This window comes from Sciurus carolinensis, chromosome 11 (assembly GCF_902686445.1).
Source record: "Sciurus carolinensis chromosome 11, mSciCar1.2, whole genome shotgun sequence".
In the NCBI taxonomy this organism is placed as follows: domain Eukaryota; kingdom Metazoa; phylum Chordata; class Mammalia; order Rodentia; family Sciuridae; genus Sciurus; species Sciurus carolinensis.
Window position 1 is genome coordinate 110,493,109 of NC_062223.1, and position 27,760 is coordinate 110,520,868.

Below are 27,760 nucleotides of genomic sequence, written 5' to 3' on the forward strand. Positions count from 1 at the left end.
TTTGATTCATTCTGTTATTTTTCCCCTTCCCCCCCACCCCTCCCACCCCTCTTTTCCCTCTATACAGTCCTTCCTTCTTCCATTCTTGCCCCCCCTCCCTAACCCTAACTCTAACCCTAACACTAACCCTTCCCACCCCAAGAAGTGAGACAGCTGGGTCAAATGGTGGTTCCATTTCAAGTTTTCTAAGGAGTCTCCACACTGCTTTCTAGAGTGGTTGCACTAATTTGCAGCCCCACCAGCAATGTATGAGTGTACCTTTCTCCCCACATCCTCGCCAACACCTGTTGTTGCTTGTATTCTTGATAATCGCCATTCTAATTGGAGTGAGATGGAATCTTAGGGTGGTTTTGATTTGCATTTCTCTTATTACTAGAGATGTTGAACATTTTTCCATATGTTTGTTGATTGCTTGTAGATATTCTTCTGTGAAGTGTCTATTCATTTCCTTGGCCCATTTGACAACTGGATTATTTGCATTCTTGGTGTAGAGTTTTTTGAGTTCTTTATAGATTCTGGAGATTAGTGCTCTATATGAAGTATGATTGGCAAAGATTTTCTCCCACTCTGTAGGCTCTTTCTTCGCATTGCTGATAGTTTCCTTTGCTGAGAGAAAGCTTTTTAGTTTGAATCTATCCCAGTTATTGATTCTTGCTTTTATTTCTTGTGCTATGGGAGTCCTGTTAAGGAAGTCTGGTCCTAAGCCAACATGTTGAAGCTCTGGACCTACTTTTTCTTCTATAAGATGCAAGGTCTCTGGTCTGATTCTGAGATCCTTAATCCATTTTGAGTTTAGTTTCGTGCATGGTGAGAGATATGGGTTTAGTTTCATTCTGTTGCATATGGATTTCCAATTCTCCCAGCACCATTTGTTGAAGAGGCTATCTTTTTTCCATTGCATATTTTTGGCCCCTTTGTCTAGTATGAGAAAATTGTATTTATTTGGGTTTGTGTCCCTGTGCTCTATTTTGTTCCATTTATCCACCGTTCTATTTTGGTACCAATACCATGCCGTTTTTATTACTATTGCTTTGTAGTAGAGTTGAAGATCTGGTATTGCGATACCCCCTGCTTCACTCTTTCTGCCAAGGATTGCTTTAGCTATTCTGGGTTTTTTATTCTTCCAGATGAATTTCATAATTGCTTGCTCTATTTCTGTAAGGTACATCATTGGGATTTTAATTGGAATTGCATTGAATCTGTATAGCACTTTTGGTAGTATGGCCATTTTGACAATATTAATTCTTCCTATCCAAGAACATGGGAGATCTTTCCATCTTCTAAGGTTTTCTTTAATTTCTTTCTTTAGTGTTCTGTAGTTCTCATTGTAGAGGTCTTTCACCTCTTTTGTGAGAGTGATTCCCAAGTATTTTATTTTTTTCAATGCTATTGTGAATGGGGTAGATTTCCTAATTTCTCTGTCTGAAGATTCATCACTTATGTATAAAAATGCATTAGATTTAAGTGCATTGATCTTATATCCCACTACTTTACTGAATTCACTTATGAGTTCTAAAAGTTTTCTGGTGGAATTTCCTGGTTCTTCTAAGTATACAATCATATCACCAGCAAATAGGGATAGTTTGAGTTCTTTTCCTATTCGTATCCCTTTTAATTTCTTTGGTCTGTCTAATTGCTCTGGCTAGAGTTTCAAGGACGATATTGAATAGAAGTGGTGAAAGAGGGCATTCCTGCCTTGTTCCAGTTTTTAGGGGGAATGCTTTCATTCTTTCACCATTTAGAATGATATTGGCCATGGGCTTAGCATAGATGGCCTTTACAATGTTAAGGAATGTACCCACTATCCCTATTTTTTCTAGTGTTTTCAGCATGAAGGGGTGCTGTATTTTATCAAATGCTTTTTCTGCATCTATTGAAATAATCATGTGATTCTTGACTTTAAGTCTATTGATATGGTGAATTACATTTATTGATTTCCTGATGTTGAACCAACCTTGCATCCCTGGGATGAAACCCACTTGATCATGGTACACTACCTTTTTAATATCAAGTTCAAGAGGCTTATAGGACTCCAAATACACAAAATTACAACAGACCCACACCAAGGCACATTGTAATGAAAATACCTAACATACAAAATAAAGACAGAATTTTAAAGGCCGTGAGAGAAAAGAACCAAATTACATTCAGAGGGAAACCAATAAGAATATCAGCAGATTTTTCAATCCAGACCCTAAAAGCTAGAAGGACCTGGAACAACATATACCAAGCCCTGAAAGAAAACGGATGCCAACCAAGAAATTATACCCAGCAAAACTATCTTCAAATTTGACGATGAAATAAAATCATTCCATGATAAACAAAAGCTAAAAGAATTTACAAAAAGAAAGCCAGCATTACAGAACATTCTCAGCAAAATATTCCATGAAGAAGAGATAAAAAACCAAGAAGCAAATCAGCAAAGGGAGGAATTATCCGAAAGGAACTGTCAAATAAAGGAGGAACCAAGTTGTGTCAAAAAAATAAATAAATAAATAAAATTTTAAAAATGAACCAAATGACCGGAATACAAATCATATCTCAATAATAACCCTGAATGTTAATGGCCTGAATTCATCAATCAAAAGACATAGACTGGCAGATTGGATTAAAAAGAAAGATCCAACAATATGTTGCCTGCAAGAGACTCACCTCATAGAAAGAGATACCCATAGACTAAAGGTGAAAGGATGGGGAAAAACATACCATGCACATGGACTCAGCAAAAAAGCTGGAGTATCCATTCTCATTTCAGATAATGGGGACTTCAAGCCAAAGTTAGTCAGAAGGGATAAAGAAGGACATTTCATACTGCTTAAGGGAAGCATAAATCAGCAAGATATAACAATCATAAACATCTATGCCCCAAACAGTGACTCATCCATGTATGTAAAACAAATCCTTTTCAATTTTAGAAACCAAATAGACCATAACACAATAAAACTAGGTGATTTTAACATGCCTCTCTCACCACTGGACAGATCTTCCAAACAAAAATTGAACAAAGAAACCATAGATCTCAATAACACAATCAGTAATTTAGACTTAACAGACATTTATAGAATATACCATCCAACCAAGAGCGAATACACTTTCTTCTCAGCAGCACATGGATCCTTCTCTAAAATAGACCATATATTATGCCACAAAGCTAATGTTAGCAAATACAAGAAGATAGAGACACTATCTTGTTTCTATCAGATCATAATGGATTGAAGTTAGAAATAAATGAAAGAGTAAAAAACAGAAACTATTCCAACACCTGGAGATTGAACAATATGCTATTATATGATTAATGGATAACAGAAGATATTAGGAAAGAAATTAAAAAATTCTTAGAAGTAAATGAGAACAAAGAAACATCATATCAAAATCTCTGGGACACTATGAAAGCAGTACTTAAGAGGAAAATTTATTTCATGGAGCGCATTCAATAAAAGAAGTAAAACTCAACAAATAAACGACCAACACTAAAGTTCAAAGCCGTAGAAAAAGAGGAACAGACCAACACCAAAAGTAGTAGAAGACAGGAAATAGTTAAACTCAGAGCTGAAATCAACGAAATTGAAACAAAAGAAACAATACAAAAAATTGACAAAATAAATAGTTGGTTCTTCGAAAAAATAAACAAAATTGAAAACCTTTAGCCACACTAACAAAGAGAAGACGAGAGAAAACCCAAATCACTAAAATTCGGAATGAACAAGGAAATATCACAACAGACACGACTGAAATACAAAACATAATTAGAAGCTATTTTGAAAATCTATACTCCAACAAATAGAAAATTTCGAAGACATCAACAGGTTTCTAGAGACATATGAATTGCCTAAACTGAACGAGGAGGACATACACAATTTAAATAGACCAATTTCAAGTAATGAAATAGAAGAAGTCATCAATAGCCTACCAACAAAGAAAAGTCCAGGACCAGATGGGTTCTCAGCCGAGTTCTACAAAACCTTTAAAGAAGAGCTCATTCCAATACTTCTCAAAGTATTCCATAAAATAGAAGAAGAGGGAACCCTCCCAAACTCATTCTATATAGCCAATATTACCCTGATACCTAAACCAGACAGAGACACATCGAGGAAAGATAATTTCAGACCAATATCCTTAATGAACATCGATGCAAAAATTCTAAACAAAATTTTAGCAAATTGCATACAATAATAATATTTTAGTACAAACTCTTCCAGAAAATTGAAGGAAAAAGGATACTTTACAATTTATTCATATAAATTAGCATTCCCTTGATATCAACACCAAAGACATTACAGGTAAAGAAAACCACAGAACAGGAACTTTCATGAATATAGAGGCAAAAACCCTTCGATAAACTGAATTCAACAATACATGAAAAGGATATTACATTATGATGAAGTAAGGTTTTTCCCAAGAATACAGAGTAGCTTTAACATTTAAAAAGCCAATGTAATTTATATAATACAAATCACCTTTTGAGGTTTTTCTTTAAAATTTTTATTTGTTCTTTTTAGATACACACCACAGAGTATATTTTGACATATTATACATACATGGAGTATAACTTCTCATTCATGTGGTGGTACAGATGTGAAGTTAAGTTTTCTAAGGAATCTCCATACTGCTTCCCATATTAGGTGCACCAATTTGCAGTCCTATTAGCAATGTATGAGTGTACCTTTTCCCCCACATCCTTGTGAACATTTATTGTTATTTATATTCTTGATGACTGCCATTCTGACTGGAGTGAGAGGGAATCTGTGTAGTTTTAATTTGCATTTCTCTAATTGCTAGAGACGTTGAACACTTTTTCATATATTTATTGACCATTTGTATTTTTCCTCCTGTGAAGTGTTTGTTCATTTCCTTTGACCACTTGATTGGGTTATTTGTTTTTTTGGTGTTAAGTTTTTTGAGTTCTTTGTGTATCCTGGATTAATGCCCTATCTGGTATGTTGGTGGCAAAAATTATCTCTCATTCTGTAGGCTCTCTCTAAATGTTCTTGATTGTTTCCTTTACTATGAAGAAGCTTTTTAATTTGATATCATCCCATTTCGTGATTCCTGGTTTTACTTCTTGCAGTCTTAGGAGTCCTGTTGACTAATTCGGTTCCTAAACTGGCTAGGGAGTTGGGCCTATTTTTGTTCTAGTAGGGGCAGGATCTCTGATTTAATGCCTAGGTTCTTGGTCCACTTTGAGTTTTGTGCAGAGTGACAGAGAGGGGTTTAATTTCATTTTGCTACATATGGATTTCCAATTTTCCCAGCACCAACTGTTGAAGAGGCAACGTTTTGTCCAATGTATGTTTATGGTGCCTTTGTCTAGTATGAGATAACTGTATGTATGTGGGTTTGTCTCTGTGTCTTCTGTTCTATACCATTGGTCTTCATATTTGCTTTGGTGCCAATACCACACTGTCTTTGTTACTATAACTCTGAAGTATAATTTAAGGTCTGGTATTACAATGCCTCAAGCTTTACTTTTCTCACTAAGGATTGCTTTGGATATTCTGGGCCTCTTATTTTTTCAAATATATTTCATGACTGCTTTTTCTATTTCTATGAAGAATGTCATTGGAATTTTAATAGGAATTGTATTAAATCTGTATAGTAGTTTTGGTAGAATGGCTTTTTGACAATAATTCTGCCTATCCAAGAACATGGGAGATGTTTCAATTTCCTAAGATCTTCTTCAATTTCTTTAGTGTTTTGTAATTTTCATTGTAGAGGTGTTTCACCTCTTTTGTTAGATTTATTCCCAAATATTTAAAAAATTTTTGAGGTTCTTGTGAATGGGATAGTTTTCCTAATTCTCTTTCAGTTGATCGATCACCAAACTCATTCTATGAAACTAATATAACTCTGATACCAAAACTAGACAAAGACACATCAAGGTAAGAAAACTTCAGACTAATATCCCTAATGAATATTGATGCAAAAATTCTTAAAACCAGCAAATTGCATACAAAACACATTAAAAAGATAGTGCACCATGATCAAGTGTGGTTCATCCCAGGGATGCCTTTTGAAGTTTTGTTACTCAAAGCAGCTTTATTTTCTAAATTTAGCTTTCTGACTCTGTGCTTGTGCCTTCAACACTTTCACAATGATTTCAATGATTTTCTTCTTCTCAATAAGGAAAGCCCACTTGTTCCTCTCACAGACACATTTAGCACACATGGAATGACCATAGTTCCTGCTGACATGTCTTTTCATTTTATATAATTCCCAAAGAACTTTAGGTCTCACATCACAATCCCCTCGAAGTGTGCCTGGGCACAAACCACATACAGATTCTGGTATTTTCCCAACCTTCTTTGTATAAAGTTTCAGGACAGCCTTGTCTTGCTAGAGGCTCTATTTATTGTAGGAAAACCTATGACAGCATGTCAAGCACTGGACCATTCTCAGTGACTCTAGATATTGTTCCTGGAAGAGCCACAGTATAAATTTTAAAAAGAAAAATTAGATTATAATCTCAATAGATAGGGATGGTAAAAAAGCATTTGAAAGAATTCAATATTCATTTAGGATTTAGAGTGTGCAATCTAGGCATTCCTAATGTCAGGAATAAAAGAGGTCCACTAACACCAATTCTCTTCAATACTCTCTTGCAAATTTTGGTTAAAGAGGTCAGGAAAGAAAAGAAAAAAAAAGGCATCTAGTTTAGAAGAAAGAAGTAAAACTTCTTGTTCACTGGACATGGTTAGTCTAGTAGAGAGTTCATTAGAATCTATGTAAAAAATCTACTAAAACTACTAAGTGAATTTAGTAAGGCTGAAGGATAAGATCAATACAGAAAAACCAATTGTATTTCTATATACAGTCAACAAATATTTGAAAAATGAAACTAAGAAGACTATTTACTATAGCATTAAAATATGAAATACTTAGGGGTAGATATGACAGAAGATACAAAATATCAGTACACTGCAACCATACAAGCCTGCTGAAAGATATTAAAGAAGACCAGAATAATGCAGAAATACTTTTTTTTCATGTGTTGGGAAGTTAAATATCATTATGATATCAATTCTGCTATACTGATATACAGATTCAGTTCAATATCAAAATTTTGGTTATTTACAGAAATCATACAGAATATGCTTTCTAATCACAATAAAATTAAATAAAGAATCAAGTAGCAAAAAGACACAGGGAAAATGACCAAATATTTAGAAATTAAATATACAAGACAATAAGTCTGAAGTGAATGAAAATGAAAACCCAACATATATCAATGTATTGAATGTAACTAAAACAGGGTTTAGAAAAAAATTAACGTTAAAAAAGATAAAAAAATGTCAGGGCTGGGTTATAGCTCAGTGGTAGAGTGCTTGTCTAGTACATGTGAAGCACTGGGTTTGATTCTCAGCACAACATATAAATAAATAGAATAAAGGTCTCATCAACAACTAAAAAAATTTTTAAAAAATTTATAAAGATAAAATGCCTAGAGTCAACAATCTTAAATTTCCATTTTAAGAAGCAAGGAAAAGAGGAAATAAAATTCAAATTAAATAAAAGGAACAAAATAGTAAGAATAAGAACGAACATCATTAAAATAGCAATTTCAATTCCCAACTGTGCTAGAAAAATTTAAGCTACAAAAATAGTACATAAAGGTGGAAATACATAAAACAACCATTTTCAAACACCAAACAACAGAATCACAGAATAGTGATCCTAAGAAAAGGGAAATGAAGGAGGTGAGGCCTCATACTGCCTACAGAGAGATTCCACTCCATAATGCAAGGAGGAGGAAGCCAAATGGAGCCAGCTGTGGGGAGACAGAATTGCCCATTCACAGAAAATATAGGTATCTTTCATGAAGCAGAGTGCCAATGAGGAAAGAAATGTCCAGAAACAGAGCTGTTTCAGTGCTATGGATCTCAGAGATAAACAAAGGGTTCCATAAAAGTTTTCATCTAAGAATTGATCAATGTGTGTGAAGAAATTATCTGAGACTTGGGAAATAACCACAAGGAAAAAGCATGTGGAACAGTTCCCTGAATTCATAGGGCCAGAGATAGTTCAAGCTCCCAACAGCCAAACTGGAGAAACCTCATGAATACAAGTATCACTGAGAGAAAAATATGATTGTTTATGTAGAACATGCTAATGAACCTAAAAAGAAAATTCTATTAGAATAAGTGAGTTTAAAAAGGTCACCAAATACAAGATCTCTCTTCTCCATTTTTTCCTACATACTACCGAATGAACAGTTGTAGAAATGTAAAAATTTTAGATTATGTAAAAGGAAATGAGAGGGAGGAGGCGTATGAAAAATGGTGGAATGAGAAAGACATCATTACACTATGTACATGTATGATTACACAAATGGTGTGAATCTACATCATGCATAACCATAGAAATGAAATGATGTACCCCATTTGTGTAAAACAAATCAAAATGCAGTCTGTAAAATTAAAAAAAAAATTTTAAAAATGTAAAAACTCTACTACTTATAAAACCACCAAAAAATATAAAATACCTAAGGATAAATTGACAAAATATGTGCCAGACACTGAAAATTAACTATTATACATTATTAAGGGAAACAAAAGCACACTGAAATAAATGAAGAGATTCTCTGTTCATGGATGCTGAGACACCATATTGTTAAAATACTGATTTTACCCACAGTGATGTCAATGAAATGAAATCACTATTAAAATCCCAGCAACTTTCTTATTGTAGAAATTGTCAAACAGATTCACAAATTTGAACAACAATGAAAGACTTGTACAATCCTATTTTAAAACACATTTTAAAGTTACTGTAATCAAGACAGTGTCATATTGGCACGAAGAACAGAACTGAGTCTAGTAGGAGATCCATATTTACATAGCAAATAGACCAAGGTTCAAAGGAAATTAAATGGGGAAAGGATAATCTTTTCAAAAACAATGCAAGAACAAATAGATAGTTACATGCAATACAAATGAATAAAATCTGAAATTATAAAATTTCCAAAGCATACACATGAGGAAGGGTCTAGCAAAACATTTTTTTAATAAAACACAGCACAAAAGTATAATAAGAAAAAGTGATAAACTGGACTTTGTTAAACTTGAGTCTTTGAAAGACATTTTGAGAAAAAGAAAGGCAAGTTACAGACTGGAGAAAGTATTCACAAAACATATGCCCTTTAAGGATCTTAATGCATATAGAACTATACTACCACTATAATTTTCTGAGGTGACAGAAATATTTTATATCTGTGCTATTAGGTAATCACTACACATATCTGGCTAAATAAGCTTTTGAAATGTGGCTAGTATGACTGGGAAACTGAATGTATAATATTCAATTTTTGTTAATCTATATTTAAATTTTCAGTGTATGGCCTACCATACTGGATGGTATTGATTTGGAATAGATAAAAAAACACTTCAAACTCAATAAAACAATTCAATAGAAAAATGAAGAGATTTAACCTGACTCTATCAAAGATGATATACAGATGCCAAATAAGTCCATTGAATTATGTTCAAAATCATTAATCATCAGAGAAATAAAAACTAAAATCATAAACAAAAGAAAAATACACAAGAATGTTTAAAATTTAAAAGTCTGACAATATCAAGTGTTGGTTAAGGATGTGAAACAACAATACTCTTCATATACTGCTAGCAAGAATATAAAATGGTACAACCAATTTGGAAAACAATTTTGTAGTATCTTAATAACACACCTAACATGCAAACTAGCCACTGCACTTATTGGTACTTATTGAAAAACATGAAAGCATATGAAATACAAGTACACACAAATACTTGAATATGAATACAAAGTAACGTTATTTTAAAGACAAAATTGGGAAAAGAATACTGTCTACCAGTAGATAAGAGAGATAACCAAATTGTGGTATATTAGAATATAGTACTACTCAGGATAAAAAGTAGCATAGTATTTATGTAAAAATTCTCCAGAATAAAAACTAACCTATAATAACATCAAGCAGATCACTGAATGTCTATGTGTGAGTTGGAGGTATCAAGGAGAGATGGATTACAAAAGCATATAAAGAAACTTTTGGAAGGTATGAAAATGTTCACATGTATATTGTAGTTTTGGTTTCATGGGTGCATAATGTATCAAAATTTATCAAATTACAAATTTTAAATGTGTGCTTCATTGTACATAATTGTACTTAAATAAACCTATAAAAATAAGCCCATGAATCAAAATGAAAGCACAAAAGAGAAAAGCAACAAGACTAAAAGCAGGTTCTTTGAGAAGAAATGAAATTGATGTCTCCAACTAACATGGTATAGGAAAAAAGAGAGCTTGAAGATTACCAATATCAAAAATGAAAGAAGAAATATTATGATTTTTACATACTTTAAAAATATAAAAGAATATTATGCATAACTTTGTGTAAATCAACAAGAATGAAATGGACATGATTACTCAAAAAGACACATTACCAAAACTAACTCAAGAAAAAATTGAATACCCAAATAATTCTACATATTATCTAGTAAAGAAATTAACATCATAACTTAAAACATTCTCAGAAAGAAAACTCAAATCCTAAATGACTTCACTGATAAATTCTACTGAAAATTTTAGGAAGACATTCCACCCCCACCATTCTCTCAGAAGGAAGAGGAAACACTACCCTAGTTCTTTTTCCTGTGGGTCTTGCCATAGGGTTGCTTATGACAAGGGCCTTCCAGAGTGACAGCAATCAAAATGGAAGAAGAGTCTTTTATAACCTTACCTCAGAAGTGACACAAAATGACTTTTGCTAAATCCTTTTGGTTACACAGATCAATTTTCATAAAATGTAAGAGGAGATTTGATAAGAGTGTGAAAACTAGGAGTAGGACTCACTGGGGGTTACTGTAGAAGCTGGCTACCAAAATAACATTATTTTCAATGAACAAGCCAAAGATTGCACATAAGCAAACATTCTTCTCTGCACTAAAAGAACATAAACACCTCGGTGATATGAACATAGGAAAGTTATGTCCAATTCATTCTACTGTCTTTCCTATTCCCATTCCCCTCCTGTCCCTTCATTCCCCTTTATCTAATCCAATGAACTTCTGGTCTCCCCCTGTCCCCTTTATTGTGTGTTAGCATTGGCCTATCAGAGAACATTCAGCCTTTCTTTTGTGAGATTGGCTTATTTTACTTAGCATAAATCTTTAGTTCCATCCATTTACTGGCAAATGCCATTATTTCATTTTTCTTTGTGGCACATTCTATGAGATGTTTTAAGAGTTGCACTTATGTTAAAAGGGGTGGGGTAAGTAAAACAATTTTAGTACATTTAGATGAAAAATTTTTGTTATGATATTTAATGCTAAGCACAAAAAATAAAATTTGTATACACAAAATGGTGGGGTTTGCAAGGACCTTCTATACCATTTTCCATTCTCTTTGTGACTGTTATTATCAGAATTTTAAAAAAACACAAAAAAATTATAGAATTGGGAGCTGACAGAGAAAGAGTATGAAGCATTTAGTTAACTTCACTTCCTCCTATCCCCCTTTAATATTGTCTCATCACTGACAGATGAGAAAAAGGTCCTGGTTATGGAAAGGATAGGTGACTCTACCAGAGTCATATAGTGCTATAGCCAGGGATCCTTCCTCTGTTTTCTCATTACACTACTAGCTATGAATAGGAGAACCAATAGCAGTGACTCATAATCCAGAGGACACAGTAACTATGTGAGAATTGAATCAACATATATTAAACAATTAGTCACTCTAGAATTGTTATCTGTTAGGGTGTTTTTCAAAACTGACTTTTACACTTTCTCCAGCAGTAGTGGGCTTCTGTTCCTCTTTACACTCCATCTGAAAGCTGACCTACTTAGCCAGTAGTAGAATCGAATCATTCATTTGGCTCAGCTAGTAGTTAAGTACTGAGCATGCAGATTTTGAAGAGTAGAAATATGGCCCCTGAACTCAAAAAGCAGGTTGGGAAGACAAGACCTAAGTCTACAACATTCAGAAAATTAGACATTATGTGACAGGGGACAACACAGATTTATATATTTTAATAACTGTGCTTAACAAAAACTTATATAACAATTACAATATTTGAAATACATTATAATATTGACTCATTTAGTAGGTCATTCCCATTTTACAGTTAAGGAAAGCGAGGCGTGAAGAGGTTAAGTAAATTGCAAAACTTCTTATAGCTATTAAGAAGGAGCAGGGCTCAAGCACAGGAAGGATGATTCTAGAGTCCACATTCACTCAAGCACAATAATCTGAAGCTTCTCAATAGTAGTAATAACTATTATTCTGCTTCCTTCATGTCATTTTAAAAAGGTTTTGAAGGAAAGCCAATAGGGGAATAAAAAAACTACTCTGGAAATTTTAGCTTTCAAGTTGTACAGGGGAAAGGACAGTCTGCTATCCCTGTGGACAAAGGCTAGGAAGAGCAAATAAACATGCAATAATGAAGTAATGCTTTACTGGTGCCAAAATGAAAGATAAAATTGAATTATAACTGCAATTAGCAAATTAAGCTAAAGTTGGACTGAAGAAATTAAATGGATGTGCTTTCTGCAAGTACAACAGTAATTTGACTCTGTCAAAGTCCACTAGAACATGTAGGGACTTAATATAATCTCCTAAAGATCTTCTCTCATAGGAAACAGCACACTGTACCAGGAAAAGATAGATCTGATTTTTTTTTTTTTAAATGAGTGTTGGATGCAGTGGTGCACATCTATAATCCCAGCAGCTCCAGAGGGTTAAAGCAAGTGGATTGCGAGTTTGAGGCTAGCTTCAGTAACTTAGGAGAGACTGCCTCAAAATAAAAAAATAAAACAGGGATGGAGATACAGCTCAATGGTAAAGTGCCCCTGGGTTTAATCCCTAGTAACCCCCCAATTATGAAAAGTAATTTGAATTAAGAACAAAGCAATGCACGGGCCTGGAAAGTTTTTTGTCTAACAAAACAATGAATTCCATTTGGTACAAATTTGTCCCCTTATAAAACAATTACTTTCCTTTATATCTGAACTTTACAACTTAAAAAGATTTTTTCCTTGCAAGGAAATAAAAGGATCTCACAGGATGCTGATCTTTGTGTATTAAATTTCTGCTTTGGTTTTATTTTCATCACATATCTTGGATCATCCATGGACCATGAATTAAAATCTTCATAACACTTTACTCAAAACTTTAGGAATAGATCCTTTATATAGCTAACTGATATTTGATGTAAGATAGCACAAGAAATGGTGTTTGGCACAGGTTTTTTTCCCCCTGAGATAACATGTCGGTACAGTTACTGTAAATCAGAAAAAAATTAAAAATTCCTCTAAAATTCAAAATTTTATTTAAAAGTCTTATACCAAGAAAATGTAAAATTTCAAACAAAATCTAGAAACTTGTGTCTTACATTAACATTTTTCTTTAAGTTATATCCAACTGTTAACTGCCACTAATTTAGAGACTCAGCTTAAGATAGGGTTTTATCAGGCCATTCACTTCATTCCCAATACTATATTTGGAAGTTTTACTCTATCAAAAGTAGAGGCAGAAAGAAAGAAATTCAAGAAAACCTTAGAAGATGGAAAGATCTCCCATGTTCTTGGATAGGAAGAATTAATATTGTCAAAATGGCCATACTACCAAAAGTGCTATACAGATTCAATGCAATTCCAATTAAAATCCCAACGATGTACCTTACAGAAGTAGAACAAACAATCATGAAATTCATCTGGAAGAATAAGAAACCCAGAATTGCTAAAGCAATCCTTCACAGGAAAAATGAAGCAGGGGGTATTGCAATACCTGAACTTCAACTGTACTACAAAGCAATAGTAACAAAAACGGCATGGTATTGGTACCAAAATAGAAAGGTGGATCAATGGTACAGAATAGAGGACACGGACACAAACCCAAATAAATACAATTTTCTCATACTAGACAAAGGGGCCAAAAATATGCAATGGAGAAAAGATAGCCTCTTCAACAAATGGTGCTGGGAGAATTGGAAATCCATATGTAACAGAATGAAACTAAACCCATATCTCTCACCATGCACGAAACTAAACTCAAAATGGATTAAGGATCTCGGAATCAGACCAGAGACCTTGCATCTTATAGAAGAAAAAGTAGGTCCAGAGCTTCAACATGTTGGCTTAGGACCAGACTTCCTTAACAGGACTCCCATAGCACAAGAAATAAAAGCAAGAATCAATAACTGGGATAGATTCAAACTAAAAAGCTTTCTCTCAGCAAAGGAAACTATCAGCAATGCGAAGAAAGAGCCTACAGAGTGGGAGAAAATCTTTGCCAATCATACTTCAGATAGAGCGCTAATCTCCAGAATCTATAAAGAACTCAAAAAACTCTACACCAAGAATGTAAATAATCCAATTGACAAATGGGCTAAAGAAATGAATAGACACTTCACAGAAGAATATCTACAAGCAATCAACAAACATATGGAAAAATGTTCAACATCTCTAGTAATAAGAGAAATGCAAATCAAAACCACCCTAAGATTCCATCTCACCCCAATTAGAATGGCGATTATCAAGAATACAAGCAACAACAGGTGTTGGCGAGGATGTGGGGAGAAAGGTACACTCTTACATTGCTGGTGGGGCTGCAAATTAGTGCAGCCACTCTGGAAAGCAGTGTGGAGATTCCTTAGAAAACTTGAAATGGAACCACCATTTGACCCAGCTATCCCACTCCTTGGCCTATACCCAAAGGACTTAAAATCAGCATATTACAGAGATACAGCCACATCAATGTTCATAGCTGCTCAGTTCACAATAGCCAGATTGTGGAACCAACCTAGATGCCCTTCAGTTGATGAATGGATAAAGAAAATGTGGTATATATATACAATGGAATATTACTCAGCCATAAAGAATGATAAAATTATGGCATTTGCAGGCAAATGGATGAAACTGGAGAATATCATGCTAAGTGAGATAAGCCAGTCTCAAAAAACCAAAGGAAGAATGATATCGCTAATAAGTGGATGATGACACATAATGGGGGGTGGGAAGGGTTAGTGTTGGGGTTGGAGTTGGGTTTAGGGAGGGGGGCAGGAATGGAGGAAGGAAGGACTGTATAGATGGAGGGGAGGGGTGGGAGGGGAGGGGGGGAAGGGAAAAATGACAGAATGAATCAAAGAACATTACCCTATGTAAATTTATGATTACACAAATGGTATGCGTTTACGCCATGTACAGACAGAGAAACGTGTATCCCATTTGTTTACAATAAAAAAAAACAAAAAAAAAGTAGAGGCAGTTTTTCATTTTGTTACAAGAGCAAATTTTACCACAATTCTCAATAAACTAGAGTATGAATGCACCTCCTTCATTTGAAGGTATGATGTTATCATTCATTTTAGGTTATTATTAAAATCATAATGCTAAACACAACAGAGAAAAAAGGAAATGTAATAATAAGGTATTCATAGAATACAATGGAGATAATCTGAACAGGACAACATGAGCATCTGTAGAAGTGTGTGTGGCCATGTATAGCTGGATTAAATTGACCAAAAGGAAAATGAAGCCAGAAGCCAGTTAGCAAATGGCTACTTTCCTAGTTATCCAATGTCTTCTGATTGGGCTCTGTAAACCTGCCATCCTTATTCCAAACTATCCAATTCATCTATCTATCTATCATCTATCATCTATCTAATTCTTAGCTTTGGCATATAATAACTACTTACAGCCTCTTCATCTTAAGTAACTGTGCAAATTAGATCAAGTCTCTATGGCTCAAGCCCTCATTTTCCAGAGGTTCTAGGTATAGAAGAACCTCAAAAGTTGTCAGAGTTGATCAAGAAAAATTTCAAAGTGTTCAGAGCTTCAGGTCAGAAATATAATAATCTACCAAAAATGAATTAATGCTAGACTTTAGCTAGCTTCTTAATTTTGCATTTTATATCTTTTTAAATTTTCCATCAGCTTTTGTCCTCAAAAATTCTTTCTACAAGGTTAATGTGTATTTCTAGTTCATTTTTTTTACTACTGCTACTACCACTAGTAACAATACCACTGTTTTTCTCTCTGTATTTCTCTCTCTATACACACACACACACACACACCACTGATCATGTGCCACAAATTTATGAACTTCACACACACACACACACACATATATATATATATATATATTCCATTTAGTCCTCCTTAAACCTTATGAGCTGGTACTATTATTATCCCTAGAGGCCACCATCCCTACTGGGGCAGTCCCTTTCTTGGAACACCATATTATCAAGTTTATCTCAGACATCAGGCTACTGAAGACTAGGAGGTTTGAACAGTACAGAATTTTTTATTAGTAGTATTACAATTATTCCTATTATACCTACAATTATTCCTACTTTACTTTCTTTTATTAATATTTTTTTCACCCTCTGTATTGTCCTCTTATCTATCTGTTTCCTTGGAGACTCTTTCTTCCTTTTCTCATGCTAACAAGCAATTTCTTTTAATTCTGCTTTCACTATTCCTATGATGTAGGATCTCTATAAGACTCACTTCTTATCTCATTAATGTTATACCCTACACCCCTCCCCATCCTCTTTGTCTACCATTAAAAATTGTGGTCCTGCTGGTTCAACTGTAGATAATAATCAAACTCATCATGTCTGTTTATTAAGAAAATACACTTAACATCTTAATAGGGATTATTTGAGTTAAGGATGCATATTGTTTGTATGGTGTGCTAATATTTATCTCTCACTTCAAGGTGAGGTACTGGAAACCTGCAGGGATACTATAAGTCTATAGGGGGAAAACTGCAATACCTTGGATTCACACTGTTAGAGGGGAAGATACATGAACAACATGAGAAAAGAGGGAAAAAAGCATCCTAAACAAACCTAGATGCTATATCAATAAAATCCAATGATGGCATGGCAGAAGAAATGTCAGAAAGGGAGTTCAGAATGTACATAATTAAAAAGATCCAACAAGCAATGAGGTAAGAGAACAAACACAGGCAATGAATGTACCAATCAACAGTTAAAAGAGCAAATGCAGGAGGTAAAAGATCATTTCAACAAAGAGATAGAGATACTGAAAAAAAATAAAACAGAAATCCTTAAAATAAGGAGAAAATAAACCAAATTAAAAACTCAATAGAAAGCATAACCAACAGGCTAGATCACATGGAAGACAGACCCTCAGACAATGAAGAGAAAGTATTTAATCTTGAAAACAAAGTTGACCACACAGAGAAGATGCTAAGAAATCATGAATGGAACCTCCAAGAACTATGGGATATCATGAAAAGGCCAAATTTAAGAATTATTGGGATTGAGGAAGGCACGGAGATATAAACCAAAGGAATGAATAATCTATTCAATGAAATAATATCAGAAAATCTCCCATATCTGAAGAATGAAATGGAAAATCAAATACAAGAGGCTTACAGGACACCAAATGTACAAAATTACAACAGATCTACACCAAGGCACATTATAATGAAAATACTGAACATTCAAAATAAAGATAGAATTTTAAAGGCTGCAAGAGAAAAGCATCAGATCACATACAGGGGGAAACCAATATGGATATCAGCAGATTTCTCAGCCAAGACCCTAAAAGCTAGATGGGCCTGGAACAACATACTTTAAGCTCTGAAAGAAAATGGATGCCAACCAAGAATCTTATAACCAGAAAAACTAACCTTCAGATTTCATGATGAACTAAAATCCTTCCATGATAAACTAAAATTAAAAGAATTTAAAAATAGAAAACCTGAGCTACAATATTCTCAGCAAAATATTCATGAGGAAGAGATGAAAAACAACAGCAAAGGAGGAATGACCCTAAAGGAAAAGCCAATCAAAGGAGAAATCAAGTCAAGTTTAAAAAAACAAAAAAAAGTCAAAATGACCAGGAATACAAGTCATACATCAATAACATCCCTGAATGTTAATGGTCTAAACTCATCAATCAAAAGACATAGATTGGCAGATTGGATTAAAATGAAAAACCCAACAATATGCTGCCTTCAAAGAGACTCATCTCATAGAATAAGATGCCCACAGACTAAAGGTGAAAGGATGGGAAAATACAAACCACGCACACGGACTCAGTAAAAAAGTGGAGGTATCCATCCTCATATCAGATAAAGTGAACTTCAAGCCAAAGTTCAGAAGGGAAAAGGAAGGACATTTCACACTGCTTAAGGGAAGCATGAATGAGCAAGACATAACAACCATAAATATTTATGCCCCAAACAATGGCGCATCCATGTACATTAAACAAATCCTTCTCAATTCCAGGAGTGAAACAGACCACACAACAATACTGTGACATTAACACACCTCTCTCACCATTGAACAGATCTTCCAAACAGAAACTGAACAAAGAAACAACAGAACTCAATAACACAATCAATAATTTAGACTAAACAGACATATATAGAATTTTCCACCCATCAAAGAGCAAATTTACACTTTCTTCTCAGCAGCACATGGATCCTTCTCAAAAATAGACCATATGTTATGACACAAAGCTACCCTTAGCAAATATCAAAGAGTACAGATACTATCTTGTATTCTATCAGATCATAATGGAATGAAATTAGAAATCAATGATAAAATAAAAAAAGAGAAACGACTCCAACACCTGGGGACTAAATAATATGGTATTGAATGGTGCATGGATAACAGAAGATATCAGGGAGAGATAAATTCTTAAAGGTAAACGAGAACAATGATACAACATATCAAAATCTCTGGGACACTACGAAAGCAGTACTAAGAGGAAAATTCATTGCATGGAGCACATTCAATAAAAGAAGAAAAAGTCAACAATTAAACGACCTAACATAACAACTCAGAGCCCTAGAAAAAGAATAGAACAACAACAAAAGTAGCAGAAGACAGGAAATTAAAATCAGAGCTAAAATCAATGAAATTGGAACAAAAAACAATTAAAAAATTGACTAAACAAAAGTTGGTTCTTTGAAAAAATAAACAAAATTGATAAACCCTTAGCCACACTAATGAAGAGAAGGAGAGGGAAAACTCAAATTACTAAAATGCGTGATGAAAAGGAAATATGACAGACACTATTGAAATACAAAACATAATTAGAAGCTATTTTGAAAATCTATACTCCAACAAAATAGAAAATCTCAAAGGCATCAACAGGTTTCTAGAGAAATATGATCCACCCAAATTGACTCTGGAGGATATACATCATTTAAATAGATTAATTTCAAGCAACAAAATAGAAGTCATCAAAAGTCTACTAACCAAGAAAAGTCCAGGACCAGATGGATTCTCAGTCAAGTTCTACAAGACCTTCAAAGAACAACTCATTCCAATACTCCTCAAAAGTATTCCATGAAATAGAAGAAGAGAACCCTGCCAAAACTCATTCTATGAAACTAATTTACCCTGATACCAAAATGAGACAAAGACACATCAAGGAAATAAAACTTCAGACCAATATCCCTAATGAACATAGATGCAAAAATTCTTAACAAAATTTTAGCAAATCGCATACAAAAGCATATTAAAAGATAGTACACCATGATCAAGTGGGTTTCATCCCAGGATGCAAGATTGGTTCAACATCTGCAAATCAATAAAGGTAATCCACCACATCAACAGGCTTGAAGTTAAGACTCACATGCTTATTTCAATAGATGCAGAAAAAGCATTTGATAAAATACAGCACCCCTTCATGCTCAAAACACTGGAAAAAGTAGGGATAGTAGGAACATACCTCAACATTGTAAAGGCTATCTATGCTAAGCCCATGACCAACATCATTCTAAATGGAGAAAAATTGAAAGCATTCCCCTAAAAACTGTAACAAGACAGGGATGCCCTCTTTCACCACTTCTATTCAACATAGTCCTTGAACCTCTAGCCAGAGCAATTAGACAGACCAAAGAAATTAAAGGGATAAGAATAGGAAAAGAAGAAATCAAAGTATCTCTATTTGTCAATGACATGATTCTATATTTAGAGGAGCCAAAAAATTCCACCAGAAAACTTCTAGGACTAATAAAAATTCAGTAAAGTATCAGAATATAAAATCAACACTCACAAATCTAATGCATTTTTATTCATAAATGATGAATCCTCTGAAAGAGAAATTAGGAAAACTAACCCATTCACAATAGCCTCAAAAAAAAAAAAAAAAAAAAAACTTGGGAATCAATCTAACAAAAGAGGTGAAAGACCTCTACAATGAGAACTACAGAACACTATAGAATGAAATTAAAGAAAACCTTAGAATATGGAAAGATCTCCCATGTTCTTAGACAGATTTAATATTGTCATAATGGCCATACCACTAAAAGTGCTATACAAATTCAATGCAATTCCAATTAAAACCCCAGTGACATTCCTCATAGAGAGAAAGATATCATGAAATTCATCTGGAAGAATAAGAGACCCAGAATAGCTAAAGCAATCCTTAACAGTAAGAGTGAAGCAAGAGGTATCACAATATCAGACCTTCAACTATACTACAGAGCAACAGTAACAAAAACGGCATGGTATTTGTACCAAAGTAGGCAGATAGAGCAATGGTGCAAAAAGGACAACACAGAGACAAACCCCACACAAATACAGTATCTCATACTAGAGAAACGTACCAAAAACATACAATAGAGAAAAGATAGCCTGTTCAACAAATGGTGCTGGGAAAACTGGAAATCAATATGCAGCAAAATGAAACTAAACCCCTCTCTTTCACCCTGCAAAAAACTCAACTCAAAATGGATCAAAGACCTAGGAATCAGATCAGAGACCCTGAAGGTCCAAATCTTCATCATGTTGGCTTAGGACCAGATTTCCTTAACATGACTCCCAAAGCACAAGAAATAAAGCAGGAATCAATAATTAGGATAGATTCAAACTAAAAAGCTTTTTCTCAGCAAAGGAAACAATCAACAATGTGAAGACAGAGCCTACAGAGTGGGAGACAATCTTTACCACACACACTTTGGATAGAGCACTAATCTCCAGAATCTATAAAGAACTCAAAAAACTTCACACCAAGAATACAAATAACCCAATCAATAAATGGGATAAGGAAATGAGCAGACACTTCCCAGAAGAAGATATACAACAATCAACAGACATATGAAAAAATGTTCAACATTTCTAGTAATAAGAGAAATGCAAATCAAAACTACCCTAAGATTTCATCTCACCTTAATTAGAATGTCTATTATCAAGAATACAAACAACAATAGGTGTTGGTGAAGATGTGGGGAAAAAGGTACACTCATACATTGCTGGTGGGGTTGCAAACTGGTAGAGCCTCTCTGGAAAGCAGTATGGAGATTCCTTAGATAACTTGGAATGGATAACATTTGACCCAGCTATCCCACTCCTTGACCTATGCCCAAAGGACTTAAAATCAGCATACTAAAATGACTCAGCTACATCAATGTTTATAACAGCTCAATTCAAAATAGCTAGATTGTGGAACCAACCCAGATGCCCTTCAATAGATGAATGGATAAAGAAACCGTGGTATATATACACAATGGAATATTATTCAGCCATAAAAAGAATACAATTACAGCATTTGCAGGTAAATGGATGGAGTTGTGGTATATCATGCTAAGTGAGATAAGCCAATCCCAAAAAAACCAAATGTCGAATGATCTCTCTGATAAGTGGATGATGATACATAATGGGGGGTGGGAGGGAGGCAAGAATGGAGGAAGGATGGATTGTATAGAAGAAAATGAGGGATGGGGAAAGGTGAGGAGAAGGAATAATAATAGAATGAGATAAACATCATTATCCTATGTACATATATGATTATGCAAATGGTGTGAATCTACTTCATGTACAACCAGTTGTACCCCATTTGTGTATAATGAATCAAAATAATTTTTTAAAATGTAATATATGTAAAGTACCCAGCACAAAGTCTTGAAACAAAGCACAAATATGACCGACTAGCTTGGAGGTAAAGATGCATACAGGTAAATACCAACCTAATGGCAACAGATTATTATATAAAACAAAAAGAGATATGCTTGTGCAAATTCTATAAGGTGGATGGAGTATCATATCAAAACTATGAATTTTTAGAGGGAAAGTCTGTATGAACTCAATCCATTCTTAAATAAACAGTGAGAAAACACTATAAGAATAGCAATTATGTGGTATTTCCAGACTACATATATGAGTTTTATGGCATTTTGCTACATTAAATCAATTCCTAACAATAATGAAGAATCACTTTGTTAAAAAGAATCACCACTTTTACCTAGAGAGAATTTCACAAACAACACCAATAAGCAAGGGGAGTCTCTTATGTATTGGTCATTTCAAAAAGGCAGAAAAGTCAGAAGCTTTACTGTGCTAACTTATTAAATTCTTCTTTTGGTTTGGAAATGTAGTCAATCATTCATTCACTAATTCATCAAAGAAATAATGACTGAGAACCAGTTTAACATGGTTAACTTGCTACTTAATAATAAGATGATAAAGTTTTTACACAAAGTTTAACAAAACATATGCAGGGGGTTTTAAAAGAATCCTTTCATTTTAAAACAGCTGCTACATGTCAATTTTTTAAATTTAATGAACAAGCTAGATTTAAAGAAGAGGAAAGAATTGGGTATTATTATTTTATTACTATTATCACTTGATTATTTTATTAAAATACTATGTTATTACTTAATGTGTGCTAAGACACTAAAGAGTGACACATACGTGCCATGATTAGAAGGTACACAAGGTGCTATGACAGGATGAATGTTATTCATAAAGGGTTAGAAGGGCTCCTGAAGGAATTGAAATTTGAACCAAGGCTAGTAAGAGTGGTGTGTTTAGAATTCAAGATATAGGTAGTGAAGTATTGATTTATGGATTTTAACAAATCATAATCATATAATTATAGGATTATAAGGGTTTTAACAAATAATATAGTTCAACATCTCATTCTACTTTCAAGAAAATAACCCTTTAATATATGTGCCCAGAGTCTTAACAAGAAGGATAACTATGACACAAGATGAGGTCATCCTTAAACAGAGAACTGAACACCACTGCGCTGAAGAAGAAAAGCAGCTGAATGTAGCCATGTTATAACACTCACCTCAGAAAACCTCCCATCTTCTGAGTATGACAGAGGTCTGTAATCTGCTGTTCCCCATATATAATCATTACTTAGAGAAACCACATTCAAATAATTTGAATGGTGTCCACAGACAAAAAATGTTAAAATCTGTAAATTACCTCTTGAATACTCAATGGGTTCATCAAAGAACCCTGGTGATAAAACTGTTTAAGGCATGCATAAACACAGTCAACTCATCAATTCATCCAATTCCTCCTTCTTCTTTAAATCTAGCTTGTATGTTAAATTAAAAAAATTGATATGTAGCAGCTATGAAATGAAAGAATTCTTTTTAAATCCCCTGCAGATATTTTGTTAAACTTTGGGTAAAAGCTTTATCATCTTATTAAGTAGCAAGTTAACCATGGGACAATAGTAGAAATAGTTCTACCAAAAAGCCAAGAAAAATGAAATGCCAATACATAAAATACTGTTTCTTGGATGTCTGCCCCATATTGCATACAAATCTTTTGCAGGCTAGTTCCCATGTTGCATCTCAAGAGATAATGACTTTCGGGGAGGTACTAGAATTTTTCTGTGTAACATTCTACATGAAATAGATGTATTATCATCTTGGACATCAGAGACTTTTCATGTTTCTGGCATGTAACATATAAAAGCAAAAATCTTAATTATTTTTGACAACTTTGAAAAACAGAAGTCTATTAATTAAAACAATTTACTATGTATTTCTTTTAAAAAGCAAACTCGATACTTTATAAAAATCTGATTGATAAAACTTTTCAAAAACATATATTATGTAAAGACAGATAAAATTCAGACTTTTGGAATGTCTATTGTAATAAGGTTTGATATCCAATTACAAAAACTGCAAGAAACTTGAAAATGGAAATGACTAATTTATCTATGCTAAAGTGAGAATTTAAATATGAGGGAACGTAAATAAAAATTCCAATAACTTGTGCATATATAAGAATTTAAAAGAATATATTATTAACAGTGGCTATCCCTGGAGATGAAGTGAGGACTTTACTTTTTGTTTTATACATATTCCTATTGTTTGCTTTATAAGAAATATGAATTACTTTTATTAATTTAAAATACTTTCTCAAAACCATTTTGATATTCTATTTTATAAGCAAGTAAGTACAAATGGATTCTTTTATATCTCAGTGGTTCTCCATCAAAAGTACATCAGAATCCTATAAATAGCAATAATACATTGTATATTGTAAAGTGGTAGAACTCATATTTAGTGTTCCTACCAAAATAAAAAAAAAAAAAATTTAAAAAAGGAATGCACCAGAGTGAACTACAGAGAGTTTTTGAAAATATATGCAGATGCCTGAGTCCCACTGCAGAAAACCAAGTTAGAAAGGTTTGGGAATTATCAGACTAGGTCACCTTTAAGGCTCTTTCCCAAACTAAAATTATACTACTTACAAATATTCTGTACAGATTCAGAGTCTAACCACCAACAGCTACACAGAGTTTAAAAACATCATTTCTGTAAGAATGTCCTGTTCCTTAGCACTTCTACACTTGTTATTGATCTATAGAAACTAATAGGAAATAAGTTAATTTAAAACACATACAACTTTAACTCAAAACATTTTCTCTAGGGGTATTTTGACACTAAACCCATTGTATTTTGTGACTACGGAGACAGGAATTTGGGGAACTGACTCTAACATAAACACCAATCATTGTGGAGGTAAAAAGGAAGGGGAGGGACGTGGCTATACATTATTAGACTGATTCTCTAACCCAAAACAATAATAAATTACCTTTCCTGGTAAGTCAGGTAAGTGTGAGCACTTTTCCTAACCTGGCACCTCATTTATCTTAGTGGTTCTTGATCCTACTACATCCAACACCCTTCTGTTACATAAAAGTCTATATAATTTAATTTCTCCTTTTATATTTCTCCTTTTATATCCTGAAATGAAATTCATGGGTATTTAAAATAATTTCAAACACACTAATAAAATATTCTAATAGCAATATAAAGGAAAAATAAAATGACAATAATAAATTTTGTATTTCAATATGTACCTGCTCAAGCATGACTATATTAAAAGGCAATGAAATAGATGCTTACACCTACTTATAATTGATACATTTAAATTTAAGAGAGGTAGAATTAAAAAATTCTCACGCAACAAGAAAACAAAAATGAAGTATAGCCAAGTGATTTTTGGAAATGGTCCCAAACAATATCAAGTACAATTATCTCTTGATGTACAAAGCTGCATTTCAGGAAATTTAGTATTTATAAAATGTATGAAATACTTTTGTGTTCATAAATAAAATATGCTTTAGGCATAGAAAACTACATAAAGGTTTTCCCCCCTTTACAAATATTCCATACATAGGACATTCAAAAGCTATGTAGGAATTGTACAGCTCTTTGCTATGTAGGATGTTCTGTGCTTCACACAGGCCAACATTTCTGGGCCCACTAATTCACTGTGAAAAACTCAATGCTCCACACAACTCCAAAATGCCCCCTAAAGGTTAGTACCATTGGTTTGGGAGCCACTGGTTTATATGAAACTTATGCATCTTAGCAAGTTTCAGTATCTATATGCATACTAATATAGATTCTAGCCTTGGGTTGGGGGAAAGTGCCTACTGATCCCTGAGATCTGGGTGAAGCTTCTTTATATGATAAATGATATCAGGACTATTTTTAACTAAAAAGCCTAGTTCACCTCCAACCTAGAAGCCACTAATAAATTTCACCTAAAACTGAATCTAATAAAAAATAGTGAACAACAAATCTTTTCATATACAATAGAGAATTAACAGATATATTTGATAATTCTGCCTCCTTTCTGTATCCACCTCCTCTTAAAATACTTTCCACACTGAAATAGAAAAAAAATTTAAAAAAAAAACAACTTTCCACCGCACTTTTGGCAATTAAGGTCAAACTGTGAGGATATAACCACCCTTTTATCTACATTAATGCAAAGATACGCTAAAGCAAATAGTCCAAAGTCATTTACATATGATATTGAAAGGTATTTTGATAATTTTCAGAAATTGAAATTGGGAAATGGAATTTATTTTGGCACTAAAAAACTTCCATATGTCCACATAATTTGTTAAATTAGCACATAATTCTTAGGACTGATAGTTATTAGTGTACTCTCATTTTAAACAAAGATGATAAAGGCTTCTTTTTACATAAAAGGATTCCTTGCTTAAGGGAATGTCATCATAGGGTTTGAACACAAAAACTCCTGAGTTAAAATGCCATTTAAAATGAATACATTCAATTTCTACACATTATAAAAGACTTCCTGAAAATTTCCATCAAAATAATACTTAGCCTTAATAGGTAAAATGACCATTTTAATAGCTATTTAGCCTGCATTTTTCATTTCAAATTTTAATAACTAACCAATACAACTTAAAAGAAACCAATATTTCATTTAAAAACAATATTACTATTGTTATCTTTCTTTATATCTAAAATTGGTTAAAATAGCTCATCCATGTACAGGCATCACCTTGTGACAAAAAAAAAGGAAATTTTTGTGCATAACTGAAATTTGTTTTTCAGTATTGTGATTTCTAATTGTTTCTACAAGTAAAGTTTGACACGATGTGGAACCTCATGTTTGTTACTATGTGATGTAAGATTCACTTCTGAATCAGTTTGATAGCAACCAAACACATACACTAGCTCTGAAGGGCTCTGAATCCCATAAAAAATAGGTCTTATCACTGGGCTTTGTGGTGCACGCCTGTAATCTCAGCTGCTCAGGAGGCTGAGGCAGGAGGATCATGAGTTAAAAGCCAGCTTCAGCAACTTAGCAAGGCCCTAAGCTATTTAGTGAGACCCTGTCTCTAAATAAAAAATATATTCAAAAAGGCTGGGGATGTGTGATTCAGTGGTTAAGTGCCCCTGGGTTCAATCCCCGGTACCCCAAAAAAGAAAAAAAAAAATAGGTCTTATCAAATAATTTCAGAACAGAGGTCCTGTTTTCTATTATTAAACAGAGAATTCTGGTACTGATAAACAAATAATCCCACACATTAAAAAAACAAAAGCACATGATCCCAAAAACACATCTAATATAAATTTCTAAGCAAATCAAAATGTGTATATAAAGTTTTGTACCTACCTGGTACTAGGCCGTTTTTGCAGAGCTTTATCCAGGATAAGAGATGGAGCACTTCTTCTCCTTTCTGCAAGTGTTTTCATTTTCTGTTAAGGGAGAAAAAAAATCAAAATGAAGGCCAGGTCAGATGGCTTGTAAAGGAAATATATGATTTCATTAAGGATTTTAAAACTGAAACATCTAAAATAGGATAGTTAAGTGCCAAAAAGTAATATAAGCAGTAAGTGTTTTTTGTGGTCAGAGAATAAAGAGGTTAAAGGTTGACTAGACTATTTTGGAAAAGTACCATCATAACCATTAGTATTGCTTCCTGTGTGTCTGGTCCTATGCTAGATATTGGGCATAGATTTTTTTTTGTTGTTGTTGTTGTAACTTATTAAAGAAAAAAATTTTTTTCTTTTTTTTTTTAGGTAAAATATAAGATAAACGAACACTTTGGATACTTTTCCAGTGACCTAAAATTTGTGGTAAATGAGGCTTTATTCAACTTAAATTTCCTGGATTAATTACTCCATAAATTCAATCTTACATATTTAACAGTCAGAGGACCTGGTTCTAGAGATAGATAAGTAAGAGTAACAATACAGTCACAAATAACAATCATTC

General features: G+C 33.6%; 1 protein-coding gene across 6 annotated transcripts in view; it reads right to left on the bottom strand.

Moving 5' to 3' along the window:
- The window catches only part of Arhgap20 (Rho GTPase activating protein 20), a 126,892-nt gene that overhangs the window by 86,315 nt on the left and 12,817 nt on the right, over nt 1-27,760 (bottom strand). For all 6 annotated transcript variants that reach the window (XM_047519549.1, XM_047519547.1, XM_047519545.1 and 3 more), the window contains exon 2: nt 27,158-27,240. In XM_047519549.1, coding sequence (XP_047375505.1) covers nt 27,158-27,237 — 80 coding nt within the window. In that variant the 5' untranslated portion in view covers nt 27,238-27,240. The remainder of the gene's footprint in view (nt 1-27,157; nt 27,241-27,760) is intronic.